This window comes from Felis catus, chromosome B4 (assembly GCF_018350175.1).
Source record: "Felis catus isolate Fca126 chromosome B4, F.catus_Fca126_mat1.0, whole genome shotgun sequence".
Classification (NCBI taxonomy): domain Eukaryota; kingdom Metazoa; phylum Chordata; class Mammalia; order Carnivora; family Felidae; genus Felis; species Felis catus.
In genome coordinates, this window is record NC_058374.1 from 64593041 (window position 1) to 64611132 (window position 18092).

At 39.1% G+C, this 18092-nt stretch overlaps 1 protein-coding gene across 7 annotated transcripts in view; it reads left to right on the top strand.

Moving 5' to 3' along the window:
• The window catches only part of BICD1 (BICD cargo adaptor 1), a 264954-nt gene that overhangs the window by 193249 nt on the left and 53613 nt on the right, over positions 1–18092 (top strand). For all 7 annotated transcript variants that reach the window (XM_023256907.2, XM_023256908.2, XM_023256909.2 and 4 more), the window contains exons 3-4: positions 4631–4783; positions 12761–13186. In XM_023256907.2, the coding sequence (XP_023112675.1) occupies positions 4631–4783; positions 12761–13186 (579 nt within the window). The remainder of the gene's footprint in view (positions 1–4630; positions 4784–12760; positions 13187–18092) is intronic.

Sequence of the window (18092 nt, forward strand, 5' to 3'; positions counted from 1 at the left end):
TGCCCTCCCTTGACCACTGGGTATTTTAACACTGCCCTCAACACAAATATGACTCTGCTTTTGTTTCAAAAGTTTACTTCTGACTAGAAGGGCTGTCCTCTTTATCGATTTAGTTAACTCTACTACATGTCCTTCAAGGTCTGCTCAAATGTAACTTCCTTTGTAAGGCTTTCGCTGACTTAACCAGTAGTAATTGACTGCTCAGCCTTGTGGTGTGAACCTAACAACACTTGTTCTGTTGTGTTATGGTGAATTTTCTGTGTGTCTGGCATCTCTGCTCCTTTCCCCATGTTACATTATTAAATCCTTATAATTACCCACATAATCTTAAGTATTAGGACCCCCATTTTACAGATGAATAAACTGGAGGGTCTAGTGCCCGTCTCACACAAGCTATTATAAAGACCTAATGTGACAGTGAATTAACTAATTTATAAAAGACTAAGCTATATGACTGGAAGGCATTATTTACACAATACTTTTGTGTGGTAACAAATGCTTAGATTTTCTTCTTGCCGGTAATAGAAGGAATGTATTGTTTGCGCAAAAAGAAATCCTTTTAATATTAATTAAAATAAAACTAAGAATGCTGCTATGCTCTAGTGCAATGCAAATAATGAGGATAGTCAACCCCAAACATTTCAGGTCCATTTGCTCTGAGGAGGAACTGGAGCTCAGGTCTCTGGAGGTGACAAACTAAAGCATTCCCTAGTCGTAACTTGTCTCCCTTTCTCTCCTGCTTTATTTTTCTCACTCTCCTTATTCTTTACGGGCTTTTTAGAAGAGCTCAGAAACATCCCAGGAAGAAAAAATTGTAGGAGATAAATGTATGATGCGTGGCACAAAAAATCTATTTAAATTTATGATGGAAGCAAAGAACATTGCTCAAAGAATGTAGTCTTTGCCAGTTCAAAAACAAGGACTTCTAGCAAAATACATAAGACCAGGGGCATCTGGGTGGCTCTGTCGGTTGAAGGTCTGACTTCTGTTCAGGTCATGATCTCACGGTTCATGAGATAGAGTCCTGCATTGGGCTCGCTGCTCTCAGTATGGAGACTGGAGTCCACTTGGAATCCTCTGTCTTCCTTTCTCTTTGCCCCTCCCCTGCTCACATGTGCTCTCTCCCCCCCACCTCAAAAATAAATAAACATTAAAAAGAATACAGAAGACCAGTTTTCTTCCTTTAGGCCTTATGTCTGTTTCCTTGTTAGCTAGTCTTTGAACTTAACCTGTCTCCCAGCTAAGCTCCTCCTTTTCCTTATTTAGCATCAGGAGTTTTCATTAGCCATTTTATGAGTTATTTGATAGTGATGCTCATTAGCGTTGTTGTGGCCTTAAATTTGACATTTACCATCTTACTATATAAGATTTTAATGGTTAATTCTCAGTGTATTCAAGCGAGGCTTCTGATTATTACATTTTTTTACAATGTCCGTCCACATTCACATTTTAGAGCAGGTGTTATATCTTAACATTTTTCTTTACAATTTTATATAAATGACTGGCATCCAATTTATCAGGCTTCTTCACATCTTTATGCAGGTAAATATGGACAACTAAATAAATATATATCACTCAGTTAATGGTAAGTTTCTCAAGAAATAGAGCAATATTATTTGAAGGTTTCATGTTCTGCAAAATAAAAGAATTTAATGAAAAATTTTAATTTGGCTTTATAGCCAAACTCCACTGTTTTTCATTCTATACTTATTGAGCACATGTGTCCAAGGAACAGGGAATAAAGTAACATTTCTGCCTCCAAGTTGCTGGACTACATAGTGAAGAAGAATTATAGCAAGTCTAGTTATTTCACAGATTTAGGTATGTTTTATTTCAAAGTGTCTTATTCTCCCTTTGGTCCCCACTCTAAAGCAATGCAAGACCAAAAGCCATCATCCCAGCAATAATAGTCTTCTTTAAATTTTGAGTTAACCATTTGTATTCCTGTTTTGTTGTTAATTCCATGGTTATAAAGGCCTAAAATTTGCCAGGTATTAGGGACACATCGATGAGCAATACAGAAAAGGTTCATTATGTTCAGATGAAAAAGGAAATTTAATGTCAAAAGTATAAAAGGTACGTGAATGATTTCAAGCAATGATTGGTGCTATTCTTTCAATGGTTATTTTTTGAGTGCCTACTATATGCTAAAGGCTGACATATAAAATAAATCATGTAAGGTGAAGGGAGGGCCAGGGAGCTGTCATCTTAGCTGTTTAGAGAAGGTCCCTCTGAGGAGATGACATTTGAATTGAGATCTAAATGACAAGCAGAAGCAGAAGAGTTTTTTTGACCTGGGTCCTCAGAGTCTATGGATAGAATTCAGGAGACTTGATGATAAACTTGGGTGGGAAAAATAATTACATTGCGTTCACTGAAGTCAGGCTGAAATTTGACTTTGTCTTGATGTGAATGTAGGCGTCAAACCTCAGTAGTATCATCATCGCCTGTTACTTTGTGATCAGTATTTTCATACCACATCTCTGTTCTTGCAGGTATTGAAATATCATCATTGCTTTGAAATTATGGTATTTCTTAGATCTGCCACTAAATCTGATTATTACGTTGTGTTAATAAAGAAGCACACGTGATTATGCTGTCGGTCAGTATTGCTGTGTAGTCACCTCAACATTTAGAGGCTTAAAGCAGCACTCCGTGATTCCAAGGATCAGTCATTTGGGTTGTGGTCGGCTGAGCAGTTCTTATGGACGGGCCTGCGGTCACTCACAGGGCTGCTTGTCACCCGGCAGCCCAACTGAGCAAAATAGTCCACAAAGTCCCTCTCCTGTGCTTGGCAGCTGGTGCTGACTGTGGGCTGGATGGCATGGCTCCTGCAGGCGGGCCTGGCTTCTTCTACGGTGGCACTGTTCCACCTCATGAGGCTGAGGCTCAGAAATCCCACAACACTTCCACCACCTTCTGCAGGTCAGAGCAAGTCAGAGGCCAGCTCAGAGTCAGCTTAAGAGGAGACTCCAAGAGAAGTATGATTAATTGGGGTTCATTGCTGTAATAAATGACCTGATTGCCATATCGTAATTTTTAAAACATTGTATTAATTTAATTGTACTATAATCAGTATCCTTTGTGATCCTGTCAAAGCATAAGCTCTGAGGGAGGAAATTTTCCCTCCTCTCTGTGCCTGAGCCAAAGAATTAAACATAAGACATTTTATATAAGACATACACAAGATACGACAGGTGAACAAGAAGAAAGCATACAAATTAACTTTTTTATGTGTACACAGGGGGCTTTAGAAGGAAAATGAGAACCCAAAGAAGCCATCAAGCCCCCAAACTTATATATACCTTTTACACAAAAAATGATAAATTGTGGGGATGTGACAAGATATGATAACTTGTGCTAGGGGCAGTACATTGTGGAACAGTGACTAGGAAATGTGTGGAGAACGTAATAGAAGATCAGGGTTATTTTAGTAGGTTTGTTTGTACAAGTCCATTTTGGTGCCCATACTGTCTCTGCTGATAAGAATGTTCTTCTCTTCTGGTACAGGGAGAGCACCTTTCTCAGGGGCAGTTTCGTGTCCTGCTTTTAGGTAGAAAGGGGGAGGACAGAGAGAACCCTTCCTGCATCAGCTGTTTCTCAAGGGCCTGCAGCTCAAACTAATCAGTATGCATGCTCTGAACCCTTTAAAATATTATTCTGAGAAAAGCTTCATCACCTTCAACACGTTGTCAAAGAAGGCCATGGTACAAATGAGGTCAAGAACCCTTGATCAGGGGGCACATGGCTGGCCCAGTTAGTTAGGCATCTGACTCTGGCCCAGGTCATGATCTGGCGGTTCACACGTTCAAGCCCCACATCCAGCTCTGTGCTGACAGCTCAGAGCCTGGTTCCTGCTTCATTCAGATTCTGTGTCTCCCTCTCTCTGCCCCTACCCTGCTTGCACTCTGTCTGTCTCTCTCTCTCCAAACTAAATAAACATAAAAAATAAAAAAATAAAAAAAATAAACTGATCTGGAGGCAAGAAGTTCTGGGAGGGGAAGTGCAAAGGCCTCAAGGCAGGAGCAAGCTGGCAAGTCCAGCATGGTTGGGGGGCACGAGGAAAGCTACTGAGACTGCCACGCATGACCAAGGGCTGGACAGAGGCAGGTCAGACCATGTGGCTTATTGGGAAACTTGTGGATGGACAGCCCCCATACTCGGAGGCTGGAAAGTTGGTACTGTATGTGTACTAACCTATAATTTTCTTTTATATTTCATAATATATTGTAGCTGTATCTCTCTTTCACCATATTAAGCTCCTCATTTTTTTCTCATTCTTTTAATTAATTTTATAATGCCAATTCAGCAGATGCCTGATTCTTTATTTCATTGTTTCCCCGATAGCCAACACATAGGCTGTTTCCAGTTCTTTGTGTAAATATATACAGGTTTACTTTTCTCTATGAAAATACTTTTAAAACTGTTTTTTCTATGTAGAATTGCTGAATCTCGTGTATGTGCTTTTAAAGTTTTGTCACATACCACTACATTGCCATTCGAAAGATGGTGGGACTGACTGACATTCTATGAGGTGTTTTTGTTATTATCTTTAACCACCAAGGTATCTGTACTTTATAAAACCTAGCATAAGAAAGTTTTATATCTATTGTCTATTCTGTTGTTTCAGAACAATGAGATGGTGGAGTTACAGAGAATACGGATGAAGGATGAAATCCGAGAATACAAATTCCGAGAAGCCCGCCTCCTTCAGGACTACACTGAGCTGGAAGAAGAAAATATCACGTTGCAGAAACTCGTGTCCACGTTAAAGCAGAACCAGGTGAGGTTCAAAAAGTTTTTGAGTTACACTCCAGATAGAGCCACATCTTCTGACCACCAAGGTTAAATCTCTTTATTTCTCAGAAAGGAACTTGCCTGAATTTGCCTTAATCTTCCTACAATATTTATGTGCTGGTATTTCCTGACCCTCCTCCTGTTTCAGCTAACCTTTAAAAGTCAAACCTGGAAGGATAATTTACAATAAAACTTTGCTGGATAAGAAGCAAAATCTTAGTTTATCCTGTAGCCCTGTGTTAACTTATTTTAGGTGGAATTGAATTGTATTATAATCAATTTAACCTGACAGCTTCTCATTAAGAGCAATCCCTTCTCTCTCTTTCTGTAGATTGCTTTCAAATCACACAGGGAAAGGGATTATGAAATATAAATGAATAAGAATAAAATTATAAGAAAAAGATAATATCTGATTTTTTTTCAGCTGTAACCTGACCAAAAACATTGCGTGTGGACGTTCAAATAATTTTTTTTTTTTTTTTGTAGTGAGGCTTAGTTTAATTGCTTAATTTTCCAGATTGGTTTGCTTGTGGTATGTTACAGTAAGTAACAAAAGTAAGTAACTTAGTAAGTAAACTTAGAGGCCATCCCAGGTGTATGCTTCTATTTCTCCTCCCTTCCCAAGCTGATATCTCTATACAAAACTATTTTGGGGTTTGATAGATAACAAGGGTTGGGAAGGGAAAGAAAGAATCCAGAAAAAAAAAAATCCACGTGTTGACACAATTGAAATTTGATTTCTGATCATTGCTACTTCCCCCCAGCTTTGGAATGTTGGGGAAACAAAGTATCTACCAGGGAGCACAGGAGTGGGGGGGTTGGTTTCACACCATTACAAAGGGCTACCAGGACATCCCCCTCTGTTTTTACCTCAATCCTTGCAGTTTAAGTACTGACTCCCTGTGTGTGTGTTCTGTTCTGAGGGCTGGTGATCATCCCAGGTCTCAGTTTGGCTGGAGTCAGTGAGCTCACGTGAAGAAAATCAGTCTGAGAAAAAAAATTTTAAGTGTGTTTCTGAGAAACTTCTTAAGAAGGGTATTTTTTGTTGTTGTTGTTTGGTGTTTTGGTCACTGATGAAGAATGCAGAGGACTTGAAGCGAATTTACTTAAAGTGCAGATATTTGAAGTGGCCATTAGCTCCCGTCCTTCTAAACCCTCTCTGCACAGGCAGGAGTGCGGCCAGACAGCCTTGCTGTAGCCTCCCATCACTGCATGTGGTAGACTGATAGACTCAGGAGGTTAATTTAGGCCAGTATTAGGTATTCTTGAAAGTCTGCCAAGGTATCCTGTGAGTATTCATTAACCCAGATGCCATTTCTGTGGGAATCCGTACTATTAGTCTGGCTGATTACTGTTTATGGCTCATCCATGCCCTTCCACCAGTAATTGAAATATGGAAATCAAATGCTTAACTCAGAAGTTTGAAAAAAGACAAAACAAACAAATGGGAAAATGTACGCATCTCTTCAGTTTTATTTTCTAGATGCAATATGGTAATTTTCCCAATCAAGTGTCTAATTAATTAACTTGAAATCATTTTCTGCACAAAGGGCCATTCTGGCTTATTCCCTGACAAATGGATACACTGTAGTGTTATAAGTCTCTCCCAATTAAGAAAATGCTAGGTTTAGCTTTTTGGTGTTTTTTCCTCCTGTTGGCCTTTATTGCCAGGAGTTAGAATCCATCATAAACTCTCTTCCCAATTAATGCGGTATTAAGTATAATATTTTATGTATACATGCCACAGTTGTTTTTTTTTCCCAAAGAAATGACGGTGCTGGCTTTCAATCTCAAAACTGGTCTGAATGTTGCTTTGTACTGAAGCTCCCTAAGTAAAGTATACTCCCGCAGCCTGGGTATTGACATTTCTCTGAATAGGTGAGCTAGTAGCATTGTAAAATGCTTAGTTCAGAGAACTAGAAGATTCTTTTTCTTCCTGAGGTTCTATTTCTCTTTTAACTATTTATTATTTTCTAAATAACTCTGGTTTAAATAGCACTTCTTATTCTCTATATAGTTCCTATATATTACCTTGTTTATTTTCTTTCCCCCTCAACAATTATATAGCACTTAGTACGGAGCCTGACCCGTAGAAGACATTGAATAGACATCTGTTAAAAGAATGAGTAAATTGTTTCTTTCTTTCTCTTATATTCATTCTTTTCAGCTTAGAAAGGAAATTATAATTTCAGATAATTGTAATTAACCAAACCACATTTTATTGTTTTATTTATTTTATAAATATGAAATATATGGGAACATCAGAGAGTCAACTTTGAAAACTTTAGCTACTTTGCTCTGTGTGCTGGTTTGGTTCCGTGTACAAAATAAAATAGGTCCAGTCTTATAAATATTATTTATACCTCGATATTTTTTAAAAATAAAATATCTGAAAGAAGTATAGGAGCCATGAAGAGAGGTCAAGTGAACTGTCAATTTCCTACCAGAAAAACCCATTGATGAAGCAGAGCTATTTATTAGACCTCTCCCAGTAAGAGACCACCCACCTCGATAGAGCCTCAGTAATGTCTAAAATGGGAGGTTTAGGGAAAGGGTGTTCATAGGATTTTAGGCTCTAGACTGGGTTTTGCATGGTGGGGAGCTGGTTGGGATAGATTGAGTCTATGACATAATGGCTGTCAGTTAGGAGGCACAACAAAGCAAGGGTCCTGATGTATGGGTCTCATCTTTTAGGAGCAAGTATTTCCCACAAGCAGCCAAGTTTTTTATCCCTCATCTCAGTATTGGTTAACACAGAGTTAACAGAAAAATTTGCCTGGTCCCAGTATTACCTACAGGGCAGGGAATTATGTTAGCTTCAATTTCTAGAGATGTACAGGTGGGGGGGGGGCGGAAATAATAAGTTCTCTGTCCCTAATATCTCACATGCTAAGCTAAAGCACTCAATATTGGTTATCTAGCCTTTGAAACCCTGTTTAAAATTAATAATTCAATCATACTTCTATTATGAAGGACATTTCCTCCAGGGATATATTTCTATATCAAGAAATAATATCATAAGAGACCTAGGGAATGTATTCAATTCAGTTTTATTTCATTTAACCAGTGTTTCAGGAGTATCTTTCAGTGAGGTCATGTACTTTTTTAAGGACAAAAGATATGGTCACTGGCTTAAAGAATTTATAGTCCCAGTAGGGAAGGCAATAATAAACTCATAGCCATCCACATAATTGCATATTAAAGCTATGTGTTAGATTTGGCAATACAGGGCCAGTGCTGGGAGCCGATCCATCCAGCCTTCCTGATGGCACAGCCCGGGTGGTTGGTGGAAGGGTAACGCACAGTGACCCTCTGAATGGGAAGCTACTGGTATCCCTCCTGTTACTCATCTTGGTCATCCCCATGGTCCAGTTGGCACTGATGATTCAAAATAAACCCATGGGGGGCAAACTTGGGGACATTTTCTGGGGATGACCCCCAGGAAAACTGGGAAAAACCATGAGAATCCGAAGACGGATAATGAAACATTATATCCAGCTGGTGCCACCCCTGCCTGCCCATCCCCTACCTAAAGGAAGGATAGCCCCCTATGTTTCCCAGCCAAGGAGGGGGGCAAATGGATTAGAAACCCCCACTCCGGCAACAAAGGAATGTATCTATGGATACAAGTTACTCCAACCCCTAGGCCCACTTGGCCCCCAGGAGGCATTCCAGAGCATAGCTGGACCTGATGAGTTAAGGTATAGAATGGTTCATTAGTTCCTAGGTATACATTGTCTCTCTGGGAGCGCATAAGCGTGGGTTCCCAGGGCCCTCTTGGCTCCCTCCCAGCACCCCAGACCAAAGCGAATACTTTTGTTCCTTATGCTGCAAATGGTTCAAAGGAACAATTAAGAAGTCATGTCCCTGTAAATGTTCCACTTGAGGTGTTGAGAGCTAGATGACCTTTCATGAAAATAGCAAAGCAAATGCCTTATAAACTATAAATAAACGTAGATACATAATGAAAGTAATATGGGGAAATTAATCAATAAGCAAAGGGCAGGAGGGAATGTTACACAGAAATAACCATGAAGTTCCTTAATGGATGATTACACAAAGGAACATTTTTAGAATTAGGTAATGCCGAGAAACATAGATGACGCACGCTACAAACAAATTGCTAACAAATATGATGCCACGTTTGCCATAATAAAGTGGCCAGTCTAACACACTGCTGTTGTCTGTGTCCATTTGTCATCTCACGGATGCCATTCATCCTTCGGGAACCCCTGGAACTACTGGGGCTGGACCCCGGCAGGCCAGATTAAGATTTTTAGAGTTCCTAAACTCTAAAAAGATTATGATACTTACCCCCAACCCTCTTGTAGTTAAAAATAAGAAAGTTACTAAGCTGTGAAGTTGCTATAAGAAATTGTACCAAAGTACTGATTTTTCTAATAGTGACTACTTTGATGATATCTTTAAAAAATCAAACATCAATTTTTTAAGTGCCTTCTCATTCCTGTTTCTTGGTACCTCTCCTTTGCTGGACCTCTAATCATGTAATGTGGCCTTATGGTAATGGCATCAGAAAAGAGGGATCTGTTTGCCTTTGGAGTTAGGATCAGATTTTTGACATGGGTCTTGAAAGATGAATAGGAGTGTTCCAGATGACGTCCTTTGCTGAGGCAGAGAAACATGAAACAGCTGGGTAAATATTAGGAGTATTTGAGTGAGATGTGAGTAGAGCGAGTGAAGCTGCCCAGAGACAAAGAGATCAAGTCTTATACGAAGTGTACCGTCAATTAAATAAGAATTATAAACTAAAAAAATCTACAGTGTCTTCAAGTATAGCTCAGAAATCAGTAAAATTTTCAATAAAGGGCCAGGCAGTAAATATGTTAGGTTTTGCAGGCCTAATATATGTCTAACAGCGTCTCTTCCAACTACTCCACTCTGGTGTTGTAGCATGAAAATAGCCATAGACAAAATAGGTTGAATGTATTCTAATAAAACTTTATTTTTGTAAAAATAGGTGGTGGGCTAGCTTTTGTCCAGAAGACACAGTAATGTTTGACAGTCCCTGGCGTAAGCTATCAGTTTAACAAGGATTACAGAATAAAAGGTCTACAATGCAAACTAGAGAAATGTCTGCATATGTAAAGCTATCATATAATTTGGGGGCAGTCAGAGGATTGGTTGAAATACTAGGAAAGGTTAGCAAATGATAGGTATCCTGAGTTGTCCAGGGAAGGGAAAAGAGAAGGTCAAGAGGAAGATAACTTTACAGTATATAAGCAAGCCTAGAAGAAACCATGATATAAAGACACAGATTCTGTTATCCCAAGCAATTTCCATGATTTGAGTCTTTTGAATGATTCTGTCATGGACATGTGAAGTTCCAATGATCTCGTATAACGGTGAGTGCTGTTTGTCCAGCATTATCCATTATTCCTTTCTCCCAATGTATTACCCAGTTTTAACTGAGCATAAGGCTACCCAGAGGAAAGATATATTCTTATTCTTCCACCTCCCTTGTAAATAAGTTTCATATGACTAGTATTGCCCAATGGTATATGAGAAGTGATGAGCACCTTTTGGGACATGTGCTTAAAGGGAAGGGGTGTTCCCCTTACTTTGAGCCACTGCTTGAAACATGATCAAGGTGGCATACTGCCTTAGATCATATGGGCCAGAGTAGAAGACAGTGCAATAAGACAGGAGAAGCCTGGTTCCTGGATGACCTTATGATGGAGCAGAGAGTCCTATTGGCCCTTGACTGACTACATCCATAGTGTTACATGAGACAGAGAAACAAACTTCTATCTAGACTAAATCATTCTTACTTAGGTCTCTGTTACATCAGCCAAACCTATATCTGACCTAAACCTATAACAAAAATTGTTATCCTAACCTTTATGAGATAAGCCATTGCATTGAGATTATGTGAAGAACAGGGGTTGGAGGGTGGAATTAAAGATCCCCATCCTTGGGGCGCCTGGGTGGCTCAGTCGGTTAAGTGTCCGACTTTAGCTCAGGTCATGATCTCGCAGTCTGTGAGTTCGAGCCCCACGTCAGGCTCTGTGCTGACAGCTCAGAGCCTGGAGCCTGCTGTGGATTCTGTGTCTCCCTCTCTCTCTGCCCCTCTCCTGCTCATGCTCTGTCTCTCTCTGTCTCAAAAAATAAATTAAAAACATTAAAAAAAAAAAAGATCCCCCATCCTTTAATTTTTTTTAATATTTCTTAAAATAGAAGTTTAATATAAACACTAAGATAAATGTAAAGCTAAACACATAGTTTATATTAGTATCTAATATAATGACTTTATTATATTACCTTCCTAGTTTATTTTTTCTTCCACAATAATTTATTCGGCAAACACTTGTTGAAGAGCAGAATTCTGTTGGAACATGATGGAAGAATATTGAATCACTGTGAGGGACGCCTAGGTGCATAACAAGTATTTCTTCCTTCTGAGGAAATTACCTCTGTGGAGGTAAAAGAGTTATTAAATTAAAAAGTGACATGTGAAAGGGGAACCACAAGAGACTAGAGATAGAGAACAAACTGAGGGTTGATGGTGGGGAAGTGGGTAAGAGATGTGCTAGGTGGGTGATGGGTACTAAGGAGGGCACTTGTGATGAACACTGGCTGTTGTAAGTGAAGGATCACTGAATTCTACCTCTGAAATCAATATTGCACTGTATGTTAACTGATGTGGGAAGGAAATGGCAGGTAGAACTAAATTTCCTTATAACCTGCAGCCCACTGACAAATACTTGAGGCAGGCAGAGTAAAATGTTTCTCCAGGAACTCCCTGCTGTCTTAATGCTAATGATTTACTAGAGGGAAAAACTATCTTAGCTTGACAATAGCTAGGCCTCCGGTATCCTGTGAGTCTTCTTTAGCATATGAAAATCTCTTTGGAATCTTCCTCTGGACTTTATCTCCCCCAACTCCCAAATATATGACCAGTCTCTTCACAGGGTCTGGGGCAGCTCTTCCTGCTCATGGGTCCTGTCCCTGTGCTTTAATAAAGTCACCATTTTTGCACCAAAGACGTCTCAAGAATTCTTTCTTGGTCGTAGGCTCTGGATCCCACCTTAACCCCAAAAACTTCATCATTAACTAAAATTTAAATTCAAAACAAAAGAAAACAAACAAAGTGGCATGTCGATTTAGAGTAGGGATCTCTTTCACTTGTGGGCATTCATGACCGAGAGAGTGTTTAAGCAGGCTATTTGATTCTAATTCAAAAGAATATTACATTGATAACAATATATATATATATTTGTTATTAGATAATCAGTACCGCTATTCAGATTCTATCTGTAAGCACATAAAATTGTTCTTTGTTTTGTTTTACCCTCACACATATTTTCTTGAGATTAAATTCTTATTGTGATATTTTAGCTAATTTATGAGTATAAAAATTTCCTTATCATTAATAATTGAATAAAACAAAATAATAGTGATGATAAAATATTTTCTTGGTTGTAGATATTCTGATAAACTATGTTGTTGTTTTTTTTTTTAAATTCCTGGTTTTTGTTTTTGTTTTTTAGGCAAACAATGCCCCCTTTTGGCCATTGGCTCCTATAAAAAGAAATCATAAAAACAGACACCTTTTTCATCTCTGCTAAGAATTGAATTTATATATATAACTTAACATATATATAGATTATATATCATGTTACATATATAAATTATATAATAATAATATGTTATAAATTATATAATTTACATACAAAGAACCTGTCCTGTGTTACCTTAAGAGTATATATACTGTGTACTGAGATTTGAGATTTATTTTGTAGAGAAACAATTTATACTGCGTAGTTTCTTTCTTTTATTTTGTTTTTAGTTAACGTACAGTGTTATGTTAGTCTACTTGCTATATTGTATGCCCGAAACTAACATTTTAATTTTTTAAATAATTAGGTCTACTAGAATGGTTAATGGCAGTGTTGTAAGACCCAAATTTTAGTTTTATGAATCTTCTTTGTCATATCTAATTCAGGTTGAATACGAAGGCCTAAAGCATGAGATTAAGCGATTTGAGGAAGAAACCGTGCTGCTCAACAGCCAGCTGGAAGATGCCATCCGGTTGAAAGAGATCGCAGAGCACCAGCTGGAAGAAGCCCTTGAGACCTTAAAAAATGAGAGGGAACAAAAGAACATCCTGCGGAAGGAGCTCTCCCAGTATATCACCCTCAATGACAACCATCTTAGCATCTCTGTCGATGGACTCAAGTTTGCCGAGGATGGGGGTGAACCAAACAATGACGACAAAATGAATGGGCATATCCACGGGCCCCTTGTGAAACTCAATGGAGACTATCGGACTCCCACTTTAAGGAAAGGAGAGTCTCTACACCCCGTTTCTGACTTATTCAGTGAGCTGAACATTTCAGAAATACAGAAGTTAAAGCAGCAACTTATGCAGGTAAAATCTCTTCTGTTACTGTGAACTTCTTGCAGGCTGCACGGAGCCTGTTTTGTGATATCTTCTTCTCACATTTTACTTCTAGCTTATTTTTTGACATACTGCTTCTTCACCTGGCAACCTTGAAAGTATAGTATTTTAGAAAGACACAACCAAAGAGGTGTTGAAAAGAAATCTCTCATTTGCCTGGCTTTAGGAAATATATCTTAGAGCCACAAAGTGGATTATGATCAGGTGTGAAGGGAGAGAAGCCTCTTGATGCGTTTCTAACAGAGGAATTCAAAAGCTTTATACATGAGTGATCTGACTTTTCCACCACAAACAACTGTAGTGTTAAAGAATAACGATACACTTCGCAGGAATACTTTAAGCTTTTTTTTTTTTAATTTTTTTTAATGTTTATTTATTTCTGAGACAGAGAGAGAGAGAGCATGAGTGGGGGAGGGGCAGAGAGAGAGCGAGACACAGAATCAGAAGCAGGCTCCAGACTCTGAGCTGTCAGCACAGAGCCTGACGCGGGGCTCGAACTCACAAACCGTGAGATCATGACCTGAGCCGAAGTCGGTCGCTGAACCGACTGAGCCACCCAGGCGCCCCGAAGCTTTTAAAAGACATGAAGGACTTTCAGTCTATAAATTAGCCAGGATATCATATGATTCAAAATACAGAGCAGGTATAAATCTGAAACCAAGGAGTTCTTATTTCAACATGAGCTAGGCCTTAAATTTTTAGCATCTTCAAATTCAAATATCTTGTGAAGAGTCCTGCCTTTTAAGTTTATCTCACTGTGAGATGGCTTTTCTAGTTTAGATACTGCCTCCCTGCCATACCTTAATCTAGTGCTAATGGGAATCTCCTCTGAAGCATAGCACTGCCACCAATACCATCATCTGAGGGCTTCTTTATAGTACACATTCTTGGGCTCCATGCAAATCTTCTGAACCAGGAATCTGGTTCAACAGGCTTGTCAGGTGATTAACTCTTTGGTCTGTTACCCACCCCCTCACCCCCCAAGTTTATCTGCATACAGCTGGTTAGAGGCCATCAGGACTGTGCAGTCATTTATTTCTATGGTAAACAGGGCTTATAATGTTCTGCCTCTACAGAAATGATGGCTAAAAAGTGAAATTAGCGGAAATAAATAAAAATCTGGAGACCGAGTGAAGTTAATTTTATAGGTTTATTGTTAATATTACATCACGAGTTAACACATTGTACACTTTACCTGCCCTGTGCTCTTGGCTACTAGCAAAGAATTCGTTTTCACAATGTTTAACTGAAATCAAGAGGGCATGGCCATTGGAAGAAAATGAATGTATATAGACTTTTATCTGACTGCAAAGTTCAGTTCTGTGTAGGTAATATTTTTTTATGTCTTTTTGCTCAGTTCACACTAATACAACTAGATTGATAGCAAACATATTTTAAATTTGTATGTGACAGATAATATAAGAATTCATGCCCCCAAATTAAATAGAATTAATATAAAATTTTTCTTAAACTATCACGTTGGTGGCTTTAGGATAAAAAGTTAGCATGCCAAGACTTTTGTTTCTTCTTATTAGGGTGGCAGTGTAGATTCGGAAGAGGGGCTTTTCTGCATGAAACAGCACAACAGTTTTCAACTAGGTCGGCCCTTGGGCTGCAAACTCAGGGCTGCTCTCCCATTTAATCCTGTAGGTCATCTGAAATTATAGAAAATTCTGAAAGAAATGAGTTGTGTAACAAAAAGAATGGTGGAGACAAGTTCTCAGCAAGGGAGCGATTCCGGGTTGGAATGTCATTTGCATTGGGGTGGGATGATTCCTCCTTGTCTGTGACTGGTGAGCTACCAGAGGTTTAGTGTCTCTGGTCCCAACCTATTAAGTGCCGGTTACATCTCCTCAGGCAACGTGATGATGAAATGCCCCACCCGTTTCAAATGCTCCAAGGGTCAACTGCTAGTTGAGAATCCTCCTATAGAAAGACAGCACTTTACTCTCCCATAAAATGGGGATACAGACTACCTTCTCCATTAGAGTGGCATGGTTTATGAGTTAATGTGTGTAGAGTGCCTCGTAAACGCTCAATAATTGTGAACTGTTATGACTACTTCAACTCCATAGTGCCTGGAGCACTCTCTTTAGCTTTTATTAGTATTATTAACTTACTGTTGGACAGTTGGCTCCGGGAGAGTCATCTCAGAAGGGACTAATGTGCTCACTGGTAAGAATACAGGAAGGTAACAGTGAAGTGTCAGCGTGAGGTCTGAAAAGGGATGTTCATTTAGCAGAAAGTTAGGGAGAGAAAGACTTGGCCGGGTAAACCTTCCCTCAGTACAGCAGACAACAGTGTACCAGGGTTTAATTAATGTTGACAGTTTGTCAAGATATGAAGAGGCACAGGCACGGCCTTATGTTCCAAAGTTAGCACCGCATTTAGTTGTGGAGACCAGGCTCAACACAGGAATGGGGGGCTTACAGCTTCCAGTCTCACAGCAACAACACTAACATCTAATTATGGTTTAGACAAAGTCACCATCTTTTGGTAAGCAACATTTTTTAAAAAGCACATTAACTGGGGCGCCTGGGTGGCTCAGTCAGTTAAGCGGCCGACTTCGGCTCAGGTCATGATCTCGCGGTCCGTGGTTCGAGCCCCACGTCAGGCTCTTTGCTGACAGCTCAGAGTCTGGAGCCTGTTTCAGATTCTGTGTCTCCCTCTCTCTGACCCACCCCTGTTCATGCTCTGTCTCTCCCTGTTTCAAAAATAAGTAAAACGTTAAAAAAAAGTTTAAAAAAAAAGCGCATTAACTTTTTCTAAGAATATATTTCTTTCAAACTGTTGAGTACAAGTATAGCGGAATGTATCTTTTCATGCATAATTTATAATCTGATAGGTTTTCCTTAGCTGTGCATCCCCCTTGGGTTTAATTTGTATAAATAAGCAAATTATAAAAACATTACAGGATACATTACCGAAAAGTAATTGCAGTTGTCTTTGATGTTAATGAGGCTTGAAAATAATATGACAGTTCTGATACACAGCAGTACTCTTAATGCACCTTGCAGCATATCCTGTGTGTCAGCACCACTGTCTGGACATCCCAAGGAACAAGCAATCAGATGTACTTTACGTGTGACTATCTGAAATGCTTGGAGCCAAATGTGTTGAATGAAATGTTCAGAATGTAGAAAGGTAATATACAGCATATACTATATATTTTGCGACATCCCTAATGAGATCAGGTGCAGCAGTGAATGATCAAATACTATTAACATTTTTTTTAATGTTTATTTATTTTTGAGACAGAGAGAGACAGAGCATGAACAGGGGAGGGGCAGAGAGAGAGGGAGACACAGAATCAGAAGCAGGCTCCAGGCTCCGAGCTGTCAACACAGAGCCCGACGCGGGGCTCGAACTCACAGACCGTGAGATCATGACCTGAGCCAAAGTCGGCCGCTTAACCGACTGAGCCACCCAGGCATCCCACTATTAACATTTTTGTAGTGAAACATGTGACTGTTCATTCTAAGAGGAGAAAATGAGGACCAGAGAAGGCCTCTCATCAGGCAGGTGCAATTTTGCTGCTTTAGGAGTCTAGGGCTGTCTGAATATCACTACCCCATGAGTTATGATACAACTTTTATTTAAAGCCACTTGCGATTTTGAAATTATGGCTGTCGTGGGGCATTACAGCTGCCATACTGTTCAGGCAGTTCTCAGTCTTGTGTACCTCAGCTTCTAACATCAGAATACTTTGGATATCCCAGCTTGTATTTTCATAGTTCACTTGTCTCTTAGTATTTCTTTTGGCCAGGGTCCAAAGTACCGCATCTGAGAGAAAGTTGTGCACCTTCAAATTGAACGCCTGTGCTTAGTTAATGTTGTCAGTTTGTGGAGACATAGAGAGGCACAGGCAGGGATCTAACACCCTGTACCAGGGAATATGCAGCTTTTAAATTATTCTTCCTGAGAATTAAAGAAACCTTTTGTAAACAGCATACCCAGGTCAAAGCCTATTGGCCTATTCTTATCTTACAAGTTCCCATCTATGCATGTTAATTATGTTTTCCCATCTATGGGTATTTATTTGCCTTGGTTCTGAAAAGAAAAAATATCTGTTTTTGCCTTGGGTATCAGGAATGATGGGTGAGTTGCTTTACTTCTCTGAGACGCATCTATAAAGGGAAGGTAATAAATTAGCCCCATCAGTAGTCTCTAGGCCTTTGTTAGTTAGAATTAGGGAAAAAAAAAAAAAAAATAGGTCCATTTCTAAAGAGGTCATACTGCCATCTGCTGGGAAATGGCAATAATTAATATGAAAATCTAGGACAACTGCAATTGAAATAGTGTCTCTGACAGTTGTATTGCCCTCAAGACTCGGTTATTTAAAACAGATTAAACAGTTTACCCTTGAACAACATGGTTTGAATTGCATGGGTCCACTTACACACAGATTTTTTTTTGTAAATACAGTACAGTACTGTAAAGGTGTCCCTTCCTTATGATTTTCTTAATAACTTTTTTTCTCTAGCTTACTTTATTATAAAAAAAAACTAGTGTATAACACAAATAACATATAAAATATGTATTAATTTGACTTTATGTTATTGGTAAGGCTTCCAATCAAACAGTACTGCGTTGTTCAAGGGCCAACTGTAATTGATATTTTCCAGTACTGGTCAGGTAACTTAATTAGTTTTATTAGAATGAAAATAAGTAGATCCTGTCTGAGGAAACTAAATTTCTTAATCTATTTAAAGGAGTCTCTATGCTTATGCTAATATTTCTGCCTTCAATAAATAGCCTCTGTCTAACGTCACATTGCAGAGAGTTTTCTCCTTGGTCAAACTAAGGGGAAAACTTTCGGATTTTTTTCCTTCAGTATCACACTAGCTATATTTTACATTTAATGTGACAAAACAAC